We start from the raw sequence: 27,349 nt of genomic DNA, 5'->3' as shown, positions 1-27,349 counted from the left end.
GCAGGGTACACCCTGGACAGTTGCCAGACTATCACAGACTGATTGAATGTGTCGTTGAATTAGTTAGCTAAGAGTAATGGCTAAATGGTTGAAATAACATCTGCCATACATAGTACAAATGAAAACTCCACCAAACTAACCTAAATATTGACAGTTTATTGTATGAAAAAGTGTAACAACATTGCCAACCACATCGACAATTGTCTGATGAAGTAAAGCCTCTGGGGGCAATGGCAAATATTTCCAGTGATCCAGTGTAATGATATCCAGGCCAAGACTTACTCTTCCATGTACTGTTAATTTTGGCTAATCTCTGAATGCAGATGCATTTTAAAAAAGCTAGTATGACGCTAAATTGTTTTCAGATGATAGCCAAGGGGTTCCAAGACTGCATTTCGGCCAATGTGTTCCACCCCTTCACACAGACTTTTTACCTGCTGCTCAAATGTGATTGGTAAATACCACTCAGAATGCAAACAGAAACCAGAGTGCTTCTGATACCAAAATTTTGTCTAGTTACTTACAGATTCTGCATACAAATGCAAATATCTGTTTATAGAGATTATAATATGTTAAAAAATGTATAAAAAAAAATAATAGTGTAAATAAATTCAAATGAACACATGCAACCTGCTGGGTGGTGTTGATGAAGGGGTACTTCTGATCATCTGATAGCGGTGTATGGGTTTCACTTTATGGGGTTCACTGCCATAGAGCTCCACTGTTGTCCAAAAACTATTAAAACACATCAGTGACCCTCAGTATTGCACGGGGTCACATGTTCCTTTTTTACCATTAGGACGCACACACACTGTTATTTATGTTCACTCAATCTCTCTCTCACACACACACACACACACACACACACACACACACACACACACACACACACAGACACACACACACACACACACACACACAAACATCGTCCTGCTGATCCAAATGTTTACTAAAGCACCTAATGTGAATGAATCTGCTGCAGAAAATAGTTCCCAACAAATGCACTATACATTTCTGTTTGAGTAACGTGTGGGATTGGAAAGGAGACGCAATTCTGTGCAGTCTATTAACACAAGTGCTGATATGCGGGTGAGTGCAAGCTTTGATGAAAAGATAAATGAAAGTAGTATTTCTTGAAAATGGTTTCTCTCATATCATCTTCTTCATGCTATTCAGGCATGAACAATTAACTGATACAGTTACTAAGCAACAGTAGTAATATTTAGGCCTCAGTAGTTAATTGGATTTTTTTTCTTTGATTGACAGGCATCTCCACCTATCACAGTCCTTTCAGGTGGTTGCTGTTTCCTCCATTCACATTAGTTCCATCTAGTTGTCCACTCACTTTTATCCAAATTCAGATTTTTATGCTTCCAATAACTGACAATGATGATGAGTTGTAAAGCCAAATTTCAGCATTCAGAAAAACCAGGTGATGTCACAGTCACTACACAATATATTATGTAGTATATTATTTTAACACAGACATAGTGATATACTATTATCATATTCATTCAATACAAACTACCATAGTAGTAACTCCAGTGTAAACCCATCTGCAGCACTGGCACTGAGAGCAATTCATTCAAATAAACACAAGAAGTGTGTGCTCTAGAGAAAGGATCAACACTCAGTGAATAACCTCCTAAGCCCTATGATAAGCTATTATGGCAAGGCTTAACTATACAGACCAGTGAGCAGTGATAACTAACATGTCTTTGGGGTCATCAGGTGGGAACCTCCTTTCACCAGTGTTTCGTCTAGTTGGTCCCACGACACCTCCAGGAGGCTAGACAGTGATCTCTGGTGTCCCAGAGACACTCCCCTAATGCCAGCTCTCACTGCTCCCCACACCAACCCAATAACCTCCTTTACCTTACTTACACATGGCTTTCTCAGCCCAAACAGCACTGCCACCTTCAACAAACCCAGGCTCCGTACATGTGAGCTCCATGGGCAATTCCATGTAGGATTGGAGAGCTGGTCAAACTTTTACCCAGGAGATAACAGTTTATATCTTGAAACCAAAAGTCACTGTTGGTTTACCATAAAGTTAGGTAATTTACGTATAACCATTGCACATGTCACATCATTATTATGTAACAAACATGGCCAAAACATGATTTTTTTTCCTAAACCTACCCAGGTAACTTTGTTGCCTAAACCTAACAGCAACCATTTCACACCATAAACCACATTACAATGGGTTTCAGCTGTGCGTCACAAAAAGGGGCCCTTTGCGTCGCTGTGAGACGATATGTGTCGGTATTTGATGACCTAGGAATGAGAACAGGTCGGTGCAATCAGATGTTTTTAACAACTAACATACCTATTTGTGTGTTCCTTCTATAGACTTCTACCTATAGATTTAGCACTTACAGACTTTGATCAGTGTGATAGCCTTCAAAGTAACGTGGGCATCTGAAAAAAATTGCTCCTTAACACCCCTGCAGCTAGTGGCCCACTAGGTGACCTCCTAGCTCACCTGTAGCAGCACATGACCTTTGGAGTTGCAAAGCCAAACTCCAGGCTTTGCAACAGAAAACTAAGGTGCCGTCACAAACACCACATCCATGAGAACATCAATTAGACACAATTATGTTTCTTCTTGGAGTGGCAGTTTAAATTTCCTTCCTTTAAACCCTCCTGGTGAAAATGCAATTCTACAAGCTATTATAGTTCTCTTTTTCTCCTCTTTTGTATGAGGATGAACACTAATGAGAGCTCTGCCGCAGGGACGGTTTGATCACTTCCTGATTGATATTCATCTCATCAACTCATCCAATCTGCTGACAGTAAAACCAAGTGATAAAGTGTAATGAAATGAAGCTATGATGTGCATTGCCAACACTTTGTGTTTATCCCACAGTACTATGCCTCACTAGACAAAGGCCATTACGGTGATAAACACCTGATTACTTGTTGATTACACTTGTGACTTTCATGCTATGTCAAACATGTCTGTTGTGTATTTTGTGAGATGGAATCTGGTCATTAAAACTTATTAATATACAGTAATAAACATAATATCTCAACAGACAGCCTGCAGTACTTTCAGTCAAAACATCTGCATCTCTTTATCTGACAAAAGAATAAGTAATACTGTGTGTGTTTTTGCTCTTGGCCAGCATGTTAAACACCTGTCTGTGCTGTAAATACAACTCTGTCTGATGAAGGGCAAATTAGACGAACAGTAGATATTCAGTGATGAACAAAACAATCTCCTTTTGAAATGAGTCACAATGAAACCAGCCCAACTTTTAGCCTAACACACAGTTTAGACAAGTGGAGACTGAACTGGATAATGTCTGGAATGATTTTACTGGACTGACAATCATGTAAAAGAAAATGTAGTATTGGTTGTATATGCAACATGTGCATATTGGACCTTTGTTGGTTTAACAGATTGTAGCTACTGTTGAGGAAACTGGGTCATGTGCTTGGTATTTTTCTGGGAATCATGACAACCTGAGGAGAGTTCATATTCTGCAATAAAAACTGACAGTGGGTCAGTTCAGTGTCTCTGGGAATTATGTCCAGATATTACACTGCTTTTTTGAATACTCAATTCTGATTGCTCATTTACGTCATCTCAGCCTAGTCACTTGAAGGAAATGTTGGCAGTGTACGTTTCTGCAAACCATGGTACATTACATATGTATATTTCATACATATATCAACATTTCTAAAGGGAACTAGTATATGATTTGACTTTGTCTCTGGGAAGTGGCAGGGTTGGTGGAAGGTGTGACTGCTAGGTGAGACACCTGCCAAACTGTTTGGCATTGTTGTGTTTTCAGTGGCTTTTTAATCACTAAACATAGTAACTAGGGACTCATAACTAGTAATGTCACTAGTAACTAGTAATGGGTTGCTTTTTAAGCAACCCATTACTATGTTTCCACAGGAGTACAGAAAACGGTTGTTTTTCACCAAGACATTTCTGCATTTCATGCTGGGATTGTGCCACCAAAATTTGGTATTTTAAGCCAAAACATGATCATTCTCTAACCATAATGAAGTTGATTTTGTGCCTAAAAATAACTGCACCTTAACCAGAGCATTGTTGAAAAGTAACATATCTGTAGTTTGCAGAAATGTACAATGCCATCATTTATTCTGCTGACTGGGTATTCTACGGTCTGCCATTTCTGAGTAACAGACTATGGACACAGTTCCGATCATAGCTGCATAGCTAAAGCAGTAAAATAATTTTTAAATCAATAAAACAATTTTTAAGTCATTATGTGGCTGCTGGTCACACCCATGTTTTGGCATTCCTTACAGACCACAACTACATTAGCAAACTATGTGAAGACTATGCTAACTGATGGTGAACAGATACACACAGACAGCTGTGTGGATTTGAGCTCCACAACATACACGCACAAAATTCTGTTTGAAAAAATACCCCTCAACTGTAATTTTAATTTTGTTTGTGTAAAACTGGTTTTCCGACTGCCGCTCCCTGAAGAGTGGACGAATCGTGTTGAGGGATGTTTATTACTGTACTGACACATGCCATCAATGTCATCATGATGATATTTATGTTGCAAGAGAAAACTTGTGTGTTACAATTGTAACAGTGCATTTAAGGCGACTCTTCCCTACATGTCTGTAACGGTTACCCAGCAGATTCTGATTTCAATTCCCCACATATCGCCGCTTTGTCAGTGGACTTTCACGTCTACATATTTCACAGGTATCCTCCTGCTGCTGATGTCACAGGATAAGTGCAATCAACGCTTGGATGTCAACAAAAGCACATGGTAAGGTCTAGGGCAACAAAAGAATGTGGTTAGATTTAGACAAAAAAACATCATGGTTTGGCTCTACATTCATACAGGAAGCACGGAGCTATAGGGACTCTGTTATATCATGTTGTCACTGGTAGCATTTCGAATGGACGCCATCTAAAGGCGTATCAAAACGGCCACAACAGGTGCCATCCAGCCGACTGGTGGCATATCATAGCACTGTAAAAGGTTCTGTCTGTATGCATTACAAGCTGACGCTACCTGGTGTGGCATCATAGCGCCACAAAAGGCGGTTTGATGCCAAAATCACTGACAGGCAGTGGTATTTGATGACTTTAGAATGAGAAAGGTCTGGGTTTGGGGGTACTATACTGAAAGTATTTGGTGAAATTGCAGCTTTTGTTTGATAATACCTGGTCTCCCCTAAACAGAGATAAAAATGATGCAGTAGCTCTCCACCATTTTATGCTGCTTGTAGAAGGGAAGGGGCTTTGATATATTATCTAGAAGTTTACAAGTTTACAAAAAGTTTACAGGAAATAAATTAAAATATAAAAAATACAAATGATGAAACACTAGTTTTTTATTGGGGGTTGCACTGAATCCAAACCCCAACTGTTGAAGCTGCTCTGAGGCTAACAGCCTGAGGTTTTCTCTTGTGGACACTGTCCACTGGTCACCAGCACACTGCATGATGTGGCCACACTCCTGCGCTGTAAATGGATTACACAGCAGCTGATGTGAATGTGAAGCAGGTTTCATCTGCATAGTGAGCTCTGCTTTCCAAGCATAGATAAACGTCAGCGTGAATAATAGTTAAGAAACAGTGGAAATCTTCAAGCATCACTGAGTCTTTGTGAAGAGTGTAAAGGAAATCCATGTTGTGTAGCGCAGCGGTGTGAGAGCAGCAGTGTGAGAGCAGCCTGTTAGCGGCACTGCAGATGGACTAAAGCAGAGTCAGCTCCCCGGCAGCAGCCTCACTCACTCTGCCACATCCTCCCCCTCCTCACACACCATGGACGCATTTCTCACATCCTGCCGTCGCTACTATTAAACCCCATCGGCTGCATTTAGACGCGACCCGACGACAGAAAACTCCGATTTCTTCCACTGTTTCTTTTTCTCCGTGGACACTGTTGAGTTGGTCCGCCAGCTGTGGAGCAGAGAATGAAGTGGCGTTTCGTCAGAGCTGTGCAGGACAAAGCCATGAACCCCTGGCTGCTTCTGGCTCTCCTTGGACTCTGGTAAGTGTGCATGGATGCGAAGAAACAGGGGTGTCTCCATCATGACGAGAGGAGGGAGCTTTGTAAGGGGAAATGGGTGCAGATGTTGCCGCCTCCTCGTGTCTTTGCCCTCGACGGGGATCGCTGCGTTCCGCATCTTGTGTTGTACCTGTGATCAGCGGGTCGCTGTGTGAGCTTTGGGGCCTTACAGGGACTCGTTTGATTCTCTGCCTCGTCGGGAAATGTTCTTAAAATGAACTTGCCTTGAGTCATATGTCTGCATTTTACCTTAATCTGCGCGGAACCCCGTTGTTTCATATCTAAGTGCACTGTGAGGACAAAGAGAGGGTGGCTTTATTACACCTGCATGTGAGTTTTGTAGTTTCAGAGTGTCTGTCACATGCCTTAAGCCTTTATCTGTCCTCCTACAGCAGTGGGGTGTCATGTGGGCGATTGATGGATGGATGATGGATGATTTTGTTCCTTGGAAGACATCACTTAGCTCAGCCTCAGAGGAGACCTCTGTCACAGAGGTGTAAATTGTGTCCTGGTAAGGGCAGGCCTACTCCTCCAGGTGAGGAATGTGAACATGTTAGGTAGTAGCTGCTGAGCTGCTGAGTGGACACTACATGTCTTTTTTCAACAAAATCATTTTGCATATTAAAGTCTCACACGCCTGTTTGAGGTCTGCTAACGCACAATGCACACTTAAGATCTGGAGCCTTAAAGGTAGGGAGTCTTATGATAATACTATAAATAAATAAATCAGAGTTTCTGTAATGTGTCTGCCTGCCATATTTAAAATCACACCTCATTAATTTACAGTTTTCATGAAGTGATCTGGTGAGTTGAAATAGTGTATGCTAGTCAATGCTGAGGTCCACCCCACAGAGCAATTGGAGCCACTCTGAGCTCCTGTGTTATCATTATACATGTATGAAAAGCAATGCACCTAAATTCAAACATATCCTGCGTATTTAGAAGCAGTTCCAAGTGCTTGTAAGGAGGCAGATCCGACTTTAGGTTGGAATCAGGCTTTTGGATCCGCGTAAGCTTTGAGTGAACTTTGAGTCAATTTAAGGTACATCCTCACTGTATTTCTCTTCCTAAAGCTGACCACAGTAACTTTCATTGCCTAAACCTAACACCCATAACTTTATGTTACAATTACGTAATTGTACATGAAGGATGTAACGTAATTCCTGGAGCGCAGTTTTGTAGGATAGCATACAAACTGTCGTGCATGCATGTGTCATAGGATATCATACAAACCACACTGTAAGAATACGTTGCATTATGAGAATGGTTCAAATTGAAGCAGCAGAGGCACAGATAACTTTTAGTCTCTAGAGATCAAACTCCCGAGTCCTACATTTCCCATAATGCACCTAGATATTTCCCCCCTCTTCCCAGTGATTGCCTTTACCTTTTAAATGTTCGTAACTTAGGCTTTCTGTTACCAACAGAGGTGTGGACTCATGTCACATGACTTGAACTCGAATTTGAGTCACAAATTTTATGACTTTAGACTCGACTTGGAAAAACAAAAAAGACTTGCAACTTGACTTGGACTTAAACAACAAATGACTGGTGACTTCACTTTGACTTGAAAATACTTGATACCTTTCCCCAAGCCCAAAGATTAAAAAGTATGTTATTTTAAACTCTGCCATGAATCAGTTCATTTCCTGAATTAACTAATGTTAACCTTTTATTTCCTTTAGACATTTAACATACAACAACATACAGTATTACTTTAAAGGAAGAATGGCCTTACAGAAAATGTCTTACAAATCTTGGAAGAGAAAGTTAAAGACATTTCTCCAGTATCAGATGAGTTTACAATAAGACAGGACAACATAGAAAGTCATCTTGTTGTGGTACTGGCAGATGGTACCATATGCTACAGTGCCTGTGACTTGCACCCCTGGTTAAAAAATCGTGGTCTCAAGCCCAAGCAGAGATGATACCATCAGGGTTATTTTCTCAGATTTGACAAAAGAGTTCATGCAGTGGTTTCACAGGCTGAGAGGGATTTTAACATTGGTGGTAGCCTACCCCTTAAAACTAGCATAACATTGTGTGGTGATAGCTTTATATCCTCTAAAGTGACAGTAATGCTGTATGTCATCTTGTCCTTAATCATGTGTGTTGCTTATAGTTCATTTCTTCATTGTGATGTTTTAGCTTGACTGTGCAGAGTTTCTTTTCATATCTAGCTGCTGAAGTACAAAACCTTCATGGGCACAGACGTATGACTTGACAACTTGTTCTGAAGCCAGTCATTGTCCCATATGCAACTCACAAAATTGTGTGTATTGAAGCCTCAGGTGCACATTCACTGAGAATGACCTTGTGTGTGCAGTAGAAGACATCTTGTGTCTACAATAGTTTAACAATATTTGCTTGGTCATAGATTCTGTTTTTTCAGTGAGTAAGTGAGTGAGTAAGTGAGCGAATGAGAAGCAGGAAATTAAATTCAAATTACATTGAAGACTGGAGGCGATCTTTAAATCATTGTTTTGAAAAAACAAATTAAGGACTATGAGGTTAGAGTAAATGAAAAAAAGTGCTCATACTGTCGACATCAGTATCACATTAACTCAATGCTTACACTTGAAGTCCCCCTATAAAGCCTTCATAAGCATGACACAAATATGGTTTACAACACCTTATATTGTATTGTAGAACACATATTATATATTATTACACAGCTTGTTCTCATGCATTGTTTGCATGTATACCTACAAAAACGACTCCACCACAATTTGTTTAAACCATGTAATCATGAGCCAGAAATTTGTGTTTAAGCTAGGTAATCAGGAAAGCAGCGATCACGTGACCAGTGCGCTGAAAGGAGAAAAGAAGGAAGTAGTCCACGTAAGGAGGCAGGTTGGCTTGATTGATGGATCACAAAACACCAGGCTGTTCTCACAAATTTCTTGTATGTTTTCCTATGTAAAGTAATGCATCCAAATTTGTACATATCCCACATATTTTGAAAGGCTGTGATCATGTGACTGATGCGTTGATGGCAGTCAACAAGGAAGAGCCCAGAGCGCTTGTCAGGAGGCAGGTTGGGGTGGTGGACTGATCACAAAAAACAGACTCCCACTCTGGACTTTCCCCTGGAGTCGCGTGTTCAGATCTGTGTGAACTCTGAGTCATTTTAAGGCACGTCCTCACCATGTTTCTTTTCCTAAATCTAACCTCCATAACTTTACGTTCACTACGTACATGGGGAGCAAATTTGTAGAATATCATACAGACTGTGTTCATTCTTCGTAGGATATCACATGAACCGTTCTGTGAGAATACATTTTAAAATACAGGACTTTCCCCAGAGAAACAGGACGGTCCCCAAGGAGACCAGTATTTGGAATAATTTAAAACCGAGCGAACTTAGAGTTAGGGTACATTGTCATCATGTCTTGTTTCCTAAACCTAACCTACGTAACTTTGAGGTTGCTTTGAGTCATATGTGCATGTTTTAGCATTTCCATGGCCTGCTGTCATTTTGACTGTAGGCTACAGTCAAGTTTGGACTGCAGGTGGACCAGGATGCAGTCAGATTATCCCATTGCAGCACAGCGATGGCATGACAGGCACAGCTGATTGTAGTGTAACAGTGATCCAACATACTCTACGGTCAAGTGTTAAAGAAATCTGTATCTGGGGAGGTCATGGCTGAGATTACATTCTGTTAAAGTCGCCAAGGACAGTAAGTAGTCCAGGTTTGTCTGCTCCACATACAGAATCTGGTTGGCAAGTGTGCGCTGAGCCTCCTGCATGTTGGCTTGCAGTGGAATATAACACAGACCAGTATGAATAAAACAAATTCATGAGGGGAGCAGAAAGAGTTACAATTCATGAAAGAAGTATCCAGATCAGGAGAACAGTGCTGTAGGATCACTGCTACATCATTACACAAGCCACTGGTGGTGTGAAAACACATACCTCCACCTTTCAATTTGCCGGAGAGCTCTGTGTCGTGATCTGCTCTGAACAGCTGGAAGTCTGCCAGCTGCAGCGCAGAGTCTGGGCAGATAATACAAAGCTTCTCTTAACTTATAGGCATGCACAAGCTAAGCTGAATACTGTGCATACAGATATTTCCTTCACAGAAATCTTTATTTATTCCCTCTTAAATTATTTCAAAAGCATCATTAAGAGCTGTCTGACATGATTTGATTATCAATATAATGCTGTAAGTGGTGACCAGCTGCCAGGGTTTCAGGCCACATGCTCAGGAGACCTTTGGTTCTTCAACTTGGTGATCGGTGGTGGCTTTGTTGGTTTTAGCTTGTCAAGCAACCACTAGAACAGATGACAGTGGAGAAAAGTCCCTGAAGAAAAACATGCTGAGACAGACTGAACTGGTGCACAATCAGTGAATCACCATTAAAAGGCTCCGGGGCTCCAGTTGAATCAACACACCGAGTCAAAGCAAGGAAATTCAGTGGAACTCTGTCTCTGTGTGATTTTAAACTTCAGCTGAACTCAAGCAGCAACCAGCTCATTGCTAGCGGCAGTGCCACAGTGTTACAGTCAGCTTGAGTTCTTCTAATGGCCCCCACAGGAAAACTCTGACTGTTCTGTAATGAACAGAGCACAAAAACTCCCAACATTAAACTAGAAATACAAAGTCAGTTTTTTCGCATTTCGATGTATTGCTTGCTGATTGCTTGTACCCTCACCACTCTGCCTAGTCTGCACCGTTTTTATCAAAATTTAAAAACACAATTTGGCTCCAGGCTACACCAGCACCTTAGTTTTTGCAACAAGATTGAAAACTTTAACACCGTATCAAATAAAGCTGTCTCACACAGGATAAAACAACAAACTATTGTCAGGTGTAGAGAGGAATCAAGGACAACTGATGAGCATCTTTTGAAAAGCCTGCTGGAAATGACTTAAAATTAAATCTCTCGCAAGCAAATGGCAATTAAAAAACAGTAAAACAAGTTAAAGGATAATTCTGTATCTCTTTTCAGTTCATAGACCCAACTCCTGCTTCAACTTTGACCTGTACTTACTCTAGTTGTGTATGGACAGTTTTCCCTGCACTGGATTATTAGCAACATTTCAGATGTGCACACTTTCAGTTTGACCTCTATAAAATTAATTTGGATAATCTGGACAGCAAACAGTGCATTCACACATACTGTACAGATTCACAGAGGCTGGGGGTGTATATGCAAAGTATAGACAGCTAGGCTCTGACAGGGCAGTTATTTCAGAGTGATAAATTTCTATTTCTGTTTTTATGCATAACGTGGAATAGAAACCAGCTACTGACTGCCAGCCAGTATCATAAAAAGAAATTAAATTAAATGGCCATGAACACTTAATGACTTATGACGTAGTGGTGGGCACAAAATTGTGTTAAAATTACTTGGTGGCAACAGGAAAACAGTGCCAATTCAAAGTCAATGAGAATCTTTTGTCACGTTGGACACATGCATATCAGTATAAAGAGTCAGAAAGTCTGCCAGAAGCGAGCAGTAGGGGTGGTGGATGGGTCAAACAAACCTGGACTATCAACCAGGAGACCGCTGTTAATTTCCTGTGTCAAACCAAAGTCAAAGTAGTCACATGACTTTTTGGACTCAATGTAACTCAATGTGACAGGTATATACTTTATGTAATGACACCAAGTCGTAAAGGTAGATACGCAATTTGCTTTAGCTAGATACTTTACATAACCACGCAAAGTAACTAATAACTACACAAAGTACTTTAGGTAGATACTTTACTTTAAAGTACGTAAGTTTACCTCACTTATGTCCTGTATGTAGTTATTTTGGCTGAAACCCTGATCATTTCCAAAACTTAACCAAGGATTTTTGTTCTCTAAACGTAACCAAAAACATTTCTGTCCCTAAACTCTAAACTAAACCCTAAGCGACCGTTTCACAACAAAAGTGTGATCATTCATAAATGACTTTCCATTTGCATTGTTTTTGTGTTGCCAGTATGCAAATTTAACATGTGCCCTGTCCATTTCATGCATTTCTGTGAGATTTCATTGGAACCTTGTTGTATGACAATGGTTGGTTGTCACCCGGTGTGTTAGACAGCATTTGCATTAATTTGACCCTTTTTGAACTTCTCCACATCATGTCTTTGGAAACCTTTTGAGTTTTTAAGAGGAGGTGGCCTGCAACAGCTTAGGTGATGAAACAGCATTTGATTGTTAGAGTCAATATATGTGGATATTGGGCAGCTGTAGCTCTGTAGGGAGAGAGGACCAGCCATTATTCATAGGGTTGGTTGTTCAAACCATGGCATCTTCCATACCCAGTGTACTTGCTCCTTTGTGTGTGTTTGGTAAAAAATGTAAATCAAAAGCATCTGCCAAATTAATTGATGTAATGTAATGGCCAAAACAAAACTGAGGCCCACCTTTTAATAACGCAGAATTACATGAACTATGAGCTGACATAAGCAAGCAATCGTGGCAAATAATAAACTCAAATCCAAGCTTCAAACTTCTCTTTAGAAACCTATGGGTCATGCATGACACTGATAGACACTACGTCCATGTTTTAACAGGGTTCATTGAATGGGTTAATCTCCATGTTTGTCCTCTGGGGCCATGCAAATCCATAGAAGCCATGTACAGCACACCATGCAAATGTAATTAGTTTTTAACCATTATAGACCGACACGTTCGCTAAGGGAAAATGAATCACACAGTTGAGCTTGGCACAAAGTGAGGGTGTCATCAAAGTCATTGGGAATAGTTCTTCAGGGTCATTAATATCCATACCAGATTTCATGACAATTTTTCATCATTTGCTCAGATATCTTGTCCTGTGCTAAGGTGTTTGGATGGACACAGACATACTAACAGGCCACGTCTTCTCCTTATGCCCCGCTGCTGGTGGAGGAAAAGAAAAAAAGATATTATCCTAAATGTGTGACAAAAAAGATTCACATTTACTAGACTTTCAGATTCAGATGGACATGGTTTCCAAGTGAAGCGTTGTACAGTATTATTTCTTCTCTGGTGATATCAGAAAGTAGCAGGGTTCATTTCTGCTGCACTGGGTTATTGTACCATGTCCTTGGTATTAGAAGTCATCCAGGAAAGGGTAACCTAACAGTCTGGGCTGAACGCCAAGTCCTCAGGTCTCTTTACAGTATCAGGTCCATGTTCATTAACAGAAGAGCAGCGGCACGCTTTGGCACAGACTGAGAGTTCAGCCATGTGTAACTTCCTGTAATAGCCAGCATAGCAGAGTGGCAGAAAACACAAACTGCCGACAGCTCTGTTTCATTCTGAAGTTACATCCTCAACATGCCCTTTTGCATAGTATTCACTGAGCATTCTGCTTCTCTGAATCCACTGGGTGTTTGTATGTGACTTATGCCTTATTTCCACTGTGTGGTTCTGCTCAACTTGACTCACTTTTGGTACCAGGTACTTGTCTCACTTTTATTTTCCACTGCAGATAGTACCCAGTCAATAGAAGTGGGTCTCTTAGCTGACACCACATGAAACTGCTGTGGCATCATCTCCAATGTGACACATTGCCCCATCTAGCTTGCAGTGGATTCTTTTATTGGCAACCAAACAAAGGAATTTATGCAATTCGTCAATTGACCATGTTGGGGTTTTGCGTGCTGCCATTTTTTAAATCTGGGTTAAGGGGAATAGAAAAATTGAAGTCACTATTGACAGAGGCTTTGCCATTTTAAAAATGGTGTTTTTGCGCAGGATGTCCCTTGCTGCATGAGTGACAGTTCTCTCAGTGGTTGGCAGTGTTTTAACACCAACTTTCAGTATCGGCTCTGCTCGTTCACGACTTCGACTGAAGTGGTACCACAAAAAAAGGGCTAGATACCGGATGCTATCCCCAACCTTTTGTTAAAATCCAAAAAAGAACATTTCCAAGTGAGTTGAGTGAAGTTCAACAATGCCTGTTTCATGCAGTGAAAATGGGGCTTAAGATTTGTATCTGAGATGATCTGAAGCTTTTCCCAAAATACATATGTATATATATTTATACTTCACACTGTAGAAACAAAAGACAATTGAAAAAAGGCTTTATTTATATTCATTGCTGATCACAGAATAAATAATTTCAGTGTTTGCAGAGACAGCTGATTTTGTGTGATGTTCGCTGAAATAAGCACAGAACAAATGCAGGCCTTTAGCAGCAAGATCTGACTTTTGTCCTTGGAGAGTACTACAGCCCAACATTGTGTAAAATGGCAAAGAGGGTATCTGTACACACCATGATCTCTCTAAGCGGTTTAAAACTGTGGCCCTTACAATAAGAAGGGCCTGGCCCAACAGAATTAGGCTGATTTTTCCATAGGGAGGAAGGGGCCATGAAAGACCCTGTGGCTCGCTGACTTCATTTTAACTCTGGGGACAGACAGGAGCCCTGTATTCTGAGAGCCGACAGTCCTGATTGGAGTGTAAGGTTTAAGGGGATTAGATAGGTAGGGAGGGGCATGCCCATTTCGAATTTTGCAAGTCATCAGAAGCAACTTACAGTCTGATCTGACATAGAACGGGAGTCAATGAAAGACAGATAAAACTGGTTTACTTAGGTCTAATATTCTAGTTTTAGTCAGAATTCTTGCTACAGCATTCTGAACCATTTGAGGACTCATGCTACTAGCACGTGACAGGCCTGCAAAACATTACAATATTCCAATTGAATTATACAAAAAAAGTGAATGAGGGTCTCATCAGCCATGTTTCTTACAGTGTTTCTATTTTCTTCTCCACAGTGCAGCCTTTGGGCCCAGTAAACAAGAAGAAGAGGACTATGAAGATGTGCCCATAAATAAGACTTGGGTCTTATCACCGAAGGTCTACGAGAGCGATGTGACTTTGATCCTAAATAAACTGCTGCTGGGCTACGACAACAAACTGCGGCCTGACATCGGAGGCAAGTTGAGTTCAAATGAATTTTGCTTTGTAAATTCTGTTACCACAGAACAGCAAGTTCTAAAATAGCCTTGTGCAGTCTGGGTTACTGCCATGGCATTGCATGAAAACATTTGTGAAAAGACAATGTCACAGCTGCTGCTGTCTGGGGAGAACCTTGTATATAACCTTGTTCAACATTCAGAATGATACATTCTTCCTCTTACAAAGGAAAAACTCAACTCTCATTTGACCTCAGCAGTAATGGCTGCTGTTCATCAAAAGTTACATAGGTTGCTCTGAGGAGCTGAGAGCCACCACATATACAGTACTTGGTTGGTTGCATTTGTCATTGACATTTTTAAGATGATTCAACAGAAACTGGTCAATCAAATAGTGTGTATGTGCCTCTGTGCCTCTGCATTGTAATTATGTAATTATGTATGTAATTTGCTGAGTTGTCATGAAACTGTAGATATTCAAACTTTAAATGATACTGAGAACCTTTAGGAGTTTTTGTCCATTTTGCCCAAACAGTTACTTTGTTGTGCCGTGTTGCTGTGTTTGTTGTAAGTTGCTCTGATTTGTCATAGAAAACCACTTCTACAGTGCCTAGGCCATTGCACAGGTGTTCATGCAGATTGAGTGCACATGGACTAGATTAACAGAACATAACAATGATTCACTGAGTGGTTGTGTAAGAGTAACATGTCATGTTTTGTTGTGTAAAAAGGTCAATAGTTGCTGGAATATTTCAGTCTCCCCAGAAATATGTAGTGTTGGATAGTACAAAGACAGCTGAGTCTTAGATATTGTATTTTTAATGCTCAATATATACATAAAAACTTGTAAAGTATTGAAGTAATTGAGATTAGAGCTGGGCATTAAAACAAACATTTGCTGACACTAAGAGACATCTTTATGCACAACAGTCCTGGCCTTATGCTACCTACTTGAATTGCTGTTGCCAGTCTGTTTCCTGCCACCAATCCACCCTTCAATTCAAGACAACCCTAATAACTTGTAGAACTCAGTAACAATCCTCACCCTGTCCACTTACAAAGGCTGCATTTCCATTTTCGGTACCCTGACAACCAGACATAGCCAGTATGGACATGAACCTTAACCCTGGCACTTCTACAGCTGACAGTACTTTTAATGGTGTTGTTAGGTTATAGCTGTGTCACTGAAGATGCAGAGGAATGTCTGCACCTGGTTGATTGTCCAGGGTTTGCATGGCGACTTTTTCAGAACATAAAAGAACAGGCCGGTGTGTTTAGAGTCCCTGTTGTAATTGATGGGATATTTAACAATAGCAGGTGTTTGCAATAAGTCCTTGTCAAGCAAGAGTGACCACTCTTTAGACCAATAATTGGACTACAGTGTTTCTAGCTCCACCTTTTACTATTGGATCAGTGTGCCTCAACAGAGGGGTAAGGAAACAATGGGATGGAGTGGAATGGATGGAGTATATCTCTTTAGGTTGATAAGATTAGATAGCATCTTTTTGGACATCAGCTAACACATTTACAAAGGTTGATGCCGTTTCTGTCAATGCAGTATGTCTTCTGTCATGTTTCAGTGAGGCCGACAGTGATTGAAACAGCCGTGTATGTCAACAGCATCGGACCAGTCGACCCCATCAACATGGTGAGACTGCCCCATCTTTTCCTTTTGTTTTTTGTATGCTCATATAATGGATAATGGACTTACTAATGTCAAATTAACAGAAAGCACAAACAAAAATGGAGTTACGTTTTTATAGTTTTACAGTATTAGGAGGTAATCAGGATTTACCCTCTGGGTACCACAGATGTGTACAAAAATGAATGAAACCCCGTCGGTAGTTGAATGTGAAAGTTGATTCTTTTTAAGTTTCTTGGCAATGGTATTTTAATACAAGATTAGTTTTTCCAGAGCTTTCAGCTTCCATCCACTGAGATGCAGTTGAAGGTGCTGCACAAAGCTAGTTAGTAGACCTCGATTTGAGATTTTATTTGTTTGATTGTATGTCAGATTTCATGACTAGCCAAACAATAGCTGTGGAGACATTTCACTCTCAAGAAATGTTAACTATTTGTTGGTGCTAGAGTAAAGGTCAGGACATTGCAAGTCATTAGGATTCATCATCTTGGAACCAAGAACATACATACATATACAATATTTTACTGACAACTTACAACTTTGATTTGATGATTGTGTAATTTTAAATCATCTTAAGGAGAAAATGAAAGTCTGAACCAAATCTCATTGCTGTCTATCCATCCAGTAATTAAGTCACTGAAGAAGTGATGCGGGAATTAGTCTTAAAACACGAAGATGAGTTAGCATTTTTGTATTTTCAGTTTCCTCGTCTCTAAGTCAGTGGGGTTTTTTTAATGTGTTTTTGGCTAAACGCCTGAAACAAGGCCTGAGGTGAACACATTTGCGTTTTGTTCTACAACATAAAATACATCAATAAATACCCTACTTGTAAATTTGGAAGCTTCTACCTGTCTTAAGAAAGGCAGTTGCTGACAAGTGGCTTAATGAGACTACAGAATGTCACCACGTCGAGAAGTCATGTGACCTTGGTGTAGTTTGTTTATCGTTTAACGTTACTTTTTACTTTTGGCAACTGCATTTATGCTTCAAAAATCCTAAAAGTGGTGTTCATTTGTAAGGAATATCTTGCTGAACAAACAGTGTAAGCATCATAAACTTTTGTTTGCACAGATCTTACTTTGTGAAATAATACAAAATCCAATCCAATCCAATGTATATATAAAAATATATTTGCATGCTTTTCCTAACTCTGTTGCAGGAATACACCATTGACATCTTTTTTGCCCAGACGTGGTATGACAGCCGACTGAAGTTCAACAGCTCGATGAAGCTGCTCATGCTAAACAGTAACATGGTAGGCAAAATCTGGATTCCGGACACATTCTTCAGGAATTCCCGCAAATCGGATGCCCACTGGATCACCACTCCCAACCGCCTCCTGAGACTGTGGAGCAATGGCAGAGTCATGTACACACTGAGGTGGGACAGCTATGTTGCCAGTTTGCTAACCTTTTTGTAGCCATTTTAATGTTGAACAATCAAGTCTTCAAAAGTTGTTGTTTGTGCAGCTTTAGTGTGTGCATCTGTATTTTTATCATGTAGTTCTTCTGTAGGTGTTGATCTCTTTAGGTATGATTTAATGGTCTTGTTCCTGCATTTGTTGGTGTAATTACAGAGAAAACATGAAGTACCTTTACTATGTTCAGTCACACTTGGGAGGGAAATGCTGAGACATGCTTTTTCTCTGTCACAATTCTGTTTCTGTCAGGTTGACTATTAATGCGGAGTGTTACCTTAAGCTGCATAACTTTCCAATGGATGAGCACTCGTGTCCACTGGAGTTTTCAAGCTGTAGGTGGTCAGACGTTTCCCCCTCCCATTTTTGACCCCGCCATCTCGACTTCAACTTCCGTAACGTGCCCAGAGACAGGAGCTTCTGTGTGGGCTAGCATAGTGGCTAAGCCCTGGTTCCTTCTCCTTGCCAAAAGGCCCATCTGCTTGAGGCTGCCCTCTCTAAGCCTGTACCAATCTATCATCTGCTCCACCAGCGGAGAGAGGAGGTCACCCAGTCCCATTTTCTCTGGCAGACTTAATGAATTATGCACCTTCTCCCAGTCTGATTCATGCTGTCTGTGTCATCCTTCATTCGTCTCTTGCATTGTGCTTCAGCCTCTCATGTCTTGTCATGATGTTAATCTTCCACACTGGTGAAAAATGCAAAGACCATTCCATGGAGTTAAGAACAAATGTTCGGACCAGTACAGTCACACAAAATGTCATCAAATGAGCACAAACCAGTGGTAATTTCATCAACATAACTACTAAAATGACCAAATAACCCTCACCTGAAAAACAACAGCATTGGTTATTTGTTAAAGAACATACATTTTGGTTTTCTGCCAACATGCTCTTGCAGTTGTGCAAATAGTGCTTTCAGTAGCAGTGACAGAAGTAGTAGTAAAATCTTTTAAGAGAAAGGTCCGATCAAAAGTCAAAGCATGTGACTCCAGCACCAGGAAGATCAATTACTTCCAGACTGGTTATTTCCTGGGAGTAAACACTAGCTCACCTCTGCACAAATGACCTACTACTGACTATTACAGGTATGCCTATGAAAGCCTGCGATTACCTACCACACTGTAGTGCACAGACTGTTAAGCAATTGCAGACATCTTGCTCATTTGAAGAACTTTCATGAGACTGGGCAGGTCAGTTCCATCTTGAATGCTCCCCTTTGCCTTGCCATGGTGCAGTGTTGCCCTGTGATGTACAGTACACTAGATGACAGATGTATAGGCATCAGTAAGGCTTCTAATTCATTTATTTTTTGTCTTTGTTCGGGGGTTCTATAGATGGTTATCCCAAGAATGAGATCATGTACCGGTGGCAGAGACGGGCAGTGGAGGTGGCAGACCAGCGGTACTGGAGACTCTACCAGTTTGCCTTTGTAGGGTTAAGGAACAGCTCTGATGTGGCGCACACCCAGTCAGGTAAAGGAATATGGCCAAGTCCTTTTATGTTGCCAGTCTCCAGTTGTACATGAATTTAGACTTTGGATTAGGTTTAGTAAAACTACTTTTCAAGATCATCACATATAATCAGTGTGTCCTTGTGCTGCACTTGTGTTACAGTGGTGTAAACCAATCATTTGTGCATGTGCAGTCTTATCTGTCTACAAATTAATCATCTGTAATTCATATTCAAGTAACAATGGAACATGAAAAGTGCAGACCTCTGTCAAGGCCAAATGCCCTATTCCTCAATGTTAAAGGTGCAATAAATGACATTCAGGATATTCATATAGCAGCAAACAACTATTTGCTATGCACAGTTACAGTGGAGTAATGACACTCTGGGCAGAGAATAATTCATTTCTAGCTAATTGCTATTACTCTGTACTGCTCGCTACCCAGGCCAGGTGTGTGCGGGAGAGTGGTGCTCATACACCAGTGCTCAAACCACTGTATGCCATATGAGCACACTGTTAGCTCTGTCAGCTCTGTTAGCACTGCTGATAACACTGTGGAAGGTATGCTCCTGCGAAGATGTCATCCCAACCCATTGCTGTCGCTCGGGGAGATGAATAAAATCAACATCATGCTGACTAGCGTTGCACGGTATACTGGTACCAACGGTAGACCGCGGTACTAAAACACCACGCTACATATGATACCATAATGTTGGAGTACCGTAGTACTACGGTACCTCAGGGAACCACTACTGTGGGATAAGTTCAAAGTCCAATCACAAGAGGGTGAGTGTCCATGGCCACCTGGCACTCAATATGCTGCTGCAGTGGTTTGTTTTCCAGTGACATGTCAGGTATTAGCTGAGCTATTGAGTATATTTAAGTAGTGAAAGTTATTATTTATTTATTTATTTTTATTTGTAGGCTAGATTTGTTGATATATGCTACAGTGATTTGTTTTCCACAGAGCTCTATGGTGCGAGCATTTTACTCACATTTGCGACTAAAAATAGTTTTATGCAAGTAAAAGAAATCATTCAGGAGCACGCTGTGCGAGTACAGATTTCAACCAGCAGCAGGAACGAAAGGCAAATCCTGTCGGTTGTGGGTTGAACGGGGGTCACAGACACAGACAGGAATACGTTCCTGTCAAATATGGCAGCCATAGTGCTCCGCGGCGCAAGATAACGGCTTACCGGCAACGGAGAAGCCCAGCTCCAGGTCCAATATTTTCCTCTTTGTTGGCGTCATGACTGTCCAGAAATACCTGAACAGCCGAGCCGTGGCGGCACACAGGTATGTGACGTGTCAGAGGAGAAACGAGCTGTTCACATTTCTCTCTGTGGCAGGTAACGGTCCACAAACCTCACCGCACTTTAGGGACTGTTCTTTACTTATGAAGGGACTGTTCTTAACTTGTCAGAGGAGGAGGGTGGCTGGTTGGTTTTTATTCTATTTTTTTATTTTATTTTGATCCCCCCTATGTTAATCACTTATTGATGCTGTCAATAATAATAAGTAATTTATTCCATTGAAATATCATTGATGTATTATAGAAAAGTGATTTATCTTTTTATAAATGACAAAAGGCACATCTGCCTCATTTTTGTCGTAGTATCGTGATACTACTCAGAACCGTGATACTTTCACTGGTATCGTATCGTGGGTCCCAAATTTGGTACTGTGACAACACTAACGCTCACCATTGCGAACACATAAGGCCTCGTGGATGGCGCCTTGTCATAGCAGTATTAAGAAAGGCAATCATGTGAGCATTGGTGGTTCAGTGGTGGAATTCTGACCTCCTGCATGGGAGACCCGGTCCGATTCCTGGCAAATGCAATAAGTTTTTACTACTGTTAGTAATCAGTCCTTGGTATGGACCTGTTTTTGTTCTGTATTTGGGCTGGAAATCAGCTAAAAAGCACCTTTCACCATTCATTTGACAAGCATCACTCTGTGGTAAATGTCAATCTATGAATGGTTCAGATTTGCATCTGAGGGAATACGTTTTAAATGCACTTTGTCCAACTTGATCTAACGTTACATTAGTAATGCCACTGAACAAAAGCCGCCATTAGCACATAGCCTTTGTGTATCATGTTGCAGGTTGCTTTGTTTCATTTTCTTTGCTACATGAACATACTGCATATCAATGCTGCAGAAAATGGGGGCAAAAATATTTTATTTACAACGTTAATCTTGCTTTTTGTGAGCTACCGAAATGATTGGTGGTACAACCTTCTGGACAGAAACATCAGAAGACACTGGAATGTGTGACCCAGCTAAGAGCTGAGAGCAGCATGTAGACAGACCAGTGGAAAGGAAACACGTTTTTCTGTTGTGATGTGGGCATCATCTGTGTAGAAGATAACAACGTCATGTGAGCATTGGTAGTTCAGTGATAGAATTCTTGCTTGCTACCTGGGAGACCTGGGTCCCATTCCCAGCCAAAGCAGTAAGCTTTAACTGCGGTCTTGAATCAGGCCTTGCCCAGTTTTATTGTCCTTGCCCGGGTCCAATGCCCAGCTTTCACTGCTGTCTTGAATAGGGCCTTCCCCATTAAGGGGATATTTGTGCAAAGGAGAAGCAGTCATGCAGTTCGGCAGCATCTTGTGCCTCGTAGGCGGGGTTCACAGAGCATCAGTCTCACTATGCGACGGTCATGAGCTCGAGCTTTACATGGGGCAAGACTTTTTTGTCCTTGCCTGAGATTATCTGCAGTGAACTATAGTCTCGAACCCGTGTTTCAGTGATACTGTGGCAGTTCATGTGAGCCTTGGTGGTTCATTGGTAGAATTAAGCTTTCACTGCTGTCTCGACTCTGGCCTTGCCCATCAAGGGAAGATTTGTGGAAAGGACAAGCAGTCATTTCTTTTTATGAGATAAAAGACGCTGTAGATTTGACTTGTGCAGTTTGGCAACGTTTTGTGCTGTGTCTGCAGTAGGCAGTGCGGCGGTCTCATTATCTGAAAGTCGTGAGTTTGAGCCTCACACGGGTCAAGTTTTTTTGTCCTTGCCTGGAATTATCTGCAGTGAACTACATGAGTCGATTTGTCATGGTGGCAAGATGGTGTCGGTGCAGGAGTTCCTAACCAGGTTGCCCTTTTTATTATTTATTATTATTTATACAATGCACACTACCCCAGTCATACAAAACTGGCAACCTGCAATAGGTTACATACCTTTCTTCATATAATATGCTCCACTTTACCCAGCCTTTACCTAAATTCTTTGAACATCTCACTTTTCTGCCTTGACTTCTTAATGATTAGTCTCTACATCTACCTTATTGTTTTACTTTCAGGCGAATACGTAATCATGACAATCTTTTTTGACCTGAGTCGGAGAATGGGCTACTTTACCATCCAGACCTACATTCCCTGCAGTATGATCGTGGTCTTGTCCTGGGTTTCTTTCTGGATCAACAAGGATGCTGTCCCAGCCCGCACATCTCTAGGTTTGATATGTTCTTATTTCATACACAATTTAACTGAGTTCAAATGTGCCTTGTTCTGTATATCATTGTACTAGACATTGATCTAAAAAAGAAACGTTTCCTGCAATGATTACCCCAATGCCAGAAAGAGGCACTGCGTCCAACTATGTCAAAATATCCCCACTGAGTGATTTGTCTCTGTGACAATCCATTTAGGTATCACCACAGTGCTCACGATGACAACTCTAAGCACCATCTCCAGGAAGTCCCTGCCTAAGGTTTCATATGTTACTGCCATGGACCTGTTTGTCTCTGTCTGCTTCATTTTCACTTTCGCTGCCCTCATGGAGTACGGCACTCTGCACTACTTCACCAGCAACAGACAGACCAAGAAATCTAAAGCCAACAATAACACACAGGTACTTAACACTCGCTTTCTTTTAAACCCACTTAATGTCATACACTCGTAGAAATGAAAGTTCCAAAAGGGTTCTTCCAGGAGGGCTGAGAGAAGTGGAACTTCAATGGTTCTGTGTAAGTCTAAGGGTAGCGCTGGGCGGTATATTGGTATTGATTTTCCACATGATATGAGTCTTTGGAATAACCGTCATACTGCCATATAGCTGAGACAATTGCTGGCATGCATTGGCAAACAGGGAAGAGCATTTAAAAAGTGTATAACAAATGGGAAAGGGGATTCCTATCAACTGCATACTCTTTTTACTTATGGTTAGAATCATAGAACAAAACAAATGATAAACCACACTAACTCTCTTTAACAGAAGAAATGCCATGGCACATAGCGTTTGACAAAAAAACCCCATTTGTAACTTTAATAATCTTAATTGTACATTTACAGAATTAAACCAAGGAGGCATGCTGGGTAAAGCTTCCCAGCCTGTTAACAGCAGGGAGAGGCTCCATCGCCACAGAACATTTAGAAGATCAGAAAAGACAGGTGCAGGATGAAGAAAGAGAGACGAAAGAGATGCACCAGAAAAAAGTAATGTTAGTTTTTTGGGCTACTGTTGTTGCCGATGGTGGTAACACTAGCAATTTATTTCACCATCACCTGAGTAGAACACCAGTGTTGAAATATGGAATTACGGTGATCGGATTCCAGGCCGTCAGTAGCAACAGTGGCGCGGTGAATCCAAAGGGTCAGACATTGCTTAAAGTGGTATTTGCGTAAAGGCCCGAACATACTCGGGCGCAACGTAAGCGGAACGGACTCCGCAAGGAATGTCCGCAGTCATTCGGGCTTTGCGCGCACAGGGCTTGCGGACGTCCGCTTTGAGTCCGCGCGGACCTCCGTGGAGTCCGTTCCGCGTACGTTCCGCCCGAGTATGTTCGGGCCTTAAGGTACTGCATTTGACAGGGAAAGCAAAGGGGAGCCAAGCAAACCCTATAGTAATCAAAGTCTTAGATATACAGTATATCTATATATATATATATATATATATACATATATATGATTGCATTAAAATGGTTTTATAGCTATGTTCTGTACTCCTGAATGCAGAATAGATCACTATAAACCTATATAAAGGCCCAGCCATGCTAAAAAATGAAAAATAAGAAATACTGTGATACAAATTTTTGGTCATACCGTTCAGTACTAACTAAGGGTTCCATTAAGAATCCTTTTCATCTAAAGAGCCCTTTTAGGAAGAAGGAGTTCTTCAAGAATTGTTGAAAGCCTGGGTGTTGAAGGAATCCTCACCCTCAAACACTCAAATGTTTACTCATGTTTCAAATGGTATTTTTAATGTAGATGTAAATAAAATCCATTCATTGGAATCTACTGATGTTACTTAGGTTCTGCCATAGTTGATATCTTTTTGAGGTAAGTGTTGTGGGTTGCGCTGGATCACATCAGCCCCTGCCCTTTAAGAGCCTCATGAAGCCCAAAGCTGCTGGCCATGGTTCCCTTGGCCGGTAGTAGGATAGAGATCTATGGATAATAAAGTCAGCTACTATCTTTAAAGCCTCCCTGGGTTCTAGATGAAATCCTTGGACTATAAAAAGAGCTCTCGGTACAATACCATGGGTGGGTTCTTGCTAGCACCCTGAGAAGGTGGAATGGTTGGTAGAAGAATTACACCATGGAAGGGTTCTCTGTAGAACCCCTCATAAGCCATTCTGGGAAGAATCTTTCACAGATCATTTTCTGTATGACCTTTATGTTGGGTTTTCGGTAAAACCCTCTGAAAGGATTCCAGACGGAACCTTTCTAAAAGGTTCTATCAGGAACCAAAAACTGTTCCCCATTGGGGACAAGCCTGAGAACCCTACATGTGTGTGGTTTGCACCTCTATTTCTTAAAGAGTGTAGTAACATACTGAAATGGGTGTTTTGTTTTACAGCAGAGAGCATCGAGCATGGTGAATATCCGACCTGGTACATCCCTGCTGCAGATGAACAACATCGTGCCCTATCACGAGGAGGGTGACTATGCTTACGAGTGCTTGGATGGAAAAGACTGCGCCAGCTTCTTCTGCTGCTTTGATGACTGCCGCTCAGGTGCCTGGCGTGAAAACAGGATGCATGTGCGGGTTTCCAAGATTGATTCTTACTCAAGAATATTCTTCCCCACTGCTTTTGGCCTTTTCAATCTGGTTTATTGGATAGGTTATCTGTATCTATAAAACAAGTACCTCAAAAAAGGACGACTGGAGTTTAACGTCTGCAAGCATTTCACAGTAGCATAGCTGCTCTTGTAGCATTGGAAATAATAGCTACTTAGCAAATAATAAACTAAATTAAAATCTAAAGCCAAATTATGAATGACAGTGCCTTGTTTTTTCCTGCGCTAAAAAATGAGGCATCGCAAATGAGTGAGAGTCACACCGTCCCTCAATCTGCCCAACTCCTTGTTCCAGGGCAAGACAGGTCAACAGCTACCTTTTAATATGCCATTAAGTACAGTATGAATATTCTTTGTCCCCTGTGGATAATCCTTAATCATTATAGTGACCCATTGACCTTTTCATCTTCCAACAAAGTCAATTAAATGACATTTAAATAGCTTGACCAAAGGGTGAATTACCATTTATTGTTTTCTGAATATTCGTAATTGCCAGGGGATTGATCCCATTCTTTATGAACCTTAACTCTAAGAAGCCCCTGATGTTCTTGATGTCCTTCCCTTGTCATGTGCTGCACAGTCAGCACAGCAGACTATGTAGTAAATGGTAGGTTTTAAATCCCCTTTGGCCTTGTGCATATGCCCATTGCACTGGTATTTGTAATTGCATCATTAAAATAGAACCCTACGTCTAAATGTGGATCATGTCATTGAGGTTAACAACTGTAGGTAACCTAAATAACTCAGTATAGTTTAATGATTTTTTTCCCTTCAACAGCAAAAGTGCTTTATAATATTGGCTAACCAAGCTCATACACACTTTCCTCTAGTTACCTCAACATATGAAATGATGGGTTCTGATCAGGGGTGTAGTGCTGCCAGAGAACACTGGAACGACACCCTGTCACTTGTTTTTTTCCCCAAGGAAAACAGGAACAGCTAAAAAGGTGTAACATTGGTGTAATGTTAGTTAAACAATGATAGAACCATGCAGGCCCATGCCAGGCCCCCAGGAAGTGTGCAATTTTTGTATGCCCTGCAGCCCAAAAAGACTTTTTCCGATAGACTTACATAGCAAAAGAGACTTCTGTTAATCAGTTGATATGTTTTTATAGTGTCACAACCTCCACAAAATGATTATTTCACAATCAAAATTCGATTCATTTGGTCCAATAACATTTGGAAAGTCTAGTGGAGCTGCACAGTTGAATAATTTTATCCCCATTTAAGTTAACGGAGCACTAAACCAGAAGTAGCCAGTCAAAGTCTCAAGTGTCTGCTCTATGGCCTGCACAGTGCGGAAGCATTGCCAATCATCTGGGTTGAACTATTTTGGTTTAATGCGCTACTGAGCAACTTTCATAGGAATGAATGGGGCCTTGTATCCAATACTTTATACACTCATGGCCCTGCCCACCTTGGGCTACCTATCGGGTTGGCTTCTACTACAGCTATCTAGCTGAGCAGCGTTGACAGTTCCAGAACAAAATGCATCTCAAATTAGTGGGGGTGCATGTAAACTTGCCACCATTGGTTACATAACCTTTGAATTGAGCCACAACTTAACTGCACACGTAGTACTCTGGTACTTAAACAAATAGCACTACACCCCTGCTTTGGTTCAAGGTTGGCAAAATACCCTGATTCACTAAGCCTCAGTGCTTTTGACTTTCTTATTGCCCCTTTTTATCTCTTCTCATTCTTTTTTTATCAGCAAAGAGCAACGAAGAAACAATTTAGGTTAAAGGGAAATTTCGGTTTATTTCAACCTGTCTCCTATCATCCTAAATTTGTTTCAAGTGACTAGTGACATAAAAATAATAGTTAGCATGTTAGCCGTTAGCGTAGATACAGCCGGGGCGCATAGTAGCGTCAGACCTGTTAAAACGTAAGTGAACGGGCAACCTTCAAGTGCAAAGTTAGTCCACTAAACAAGCTTTTTC

At 41.1% G+C, this 27,349-nt stretch overlaps 1 protein-coding gene across 1 annotated transcript; it reads left to right on the top strand.

The window, feature by feature from the left end:
* The first annotated feature begins 5,792 nt into the window (after nt 1-5,792).
* On the top strand, nt 5,793-25,804 carry gabrg1 (gamma-aminobutyric acid type A receptor subunit gamma1). Its single transcript, XM_050062348.1, has 9 exons — nt 5,793-6,001; nt 14,729-14,889; nt 16,450-16,517; nt 17,671-17,891; nt 18,181-18,263; nt 19,265-19,402; nt 22,688-22,840; nt 23,036-23,238; nt 25,186-25,804. The coding sequence occupies exons 1-9, from the start codon at nt 5,925-5,927 to the stop codon at nt 25,465-25,467; spliced, it is 1,386 nt and encodes a 461-aa protein (XP_049918305.1). The 5' UTR covers nt 5,793-5,924; the 3' UTR covers nt 25,468-25,804.
* The last annotated feature ends 1,545 nt before the right edge of the window (nt 25,805-27,349 follow it).

This window comes from Epinephelus moara, chromosome 14 (assembly GCF_006386435.1).
Source record: "Epinephelus moara isolate mb chromosome 14, YSFRI_EMoa_1.0, whole genome shotgun sequence".
In the NCBI taxonomy this organism is placed as follows: domain Eukaryota; kingdom Metazoa; phylum Chordata; class Actinopteri; order Perciformes; family Serranidae; genus Epinephelus; species Epinephelus moara.
The sequence above is the reverse complement of the archived record's forward strand: the minus strand, read 5'-3'. Positions and strand labels throughout refer to the sequence as shown.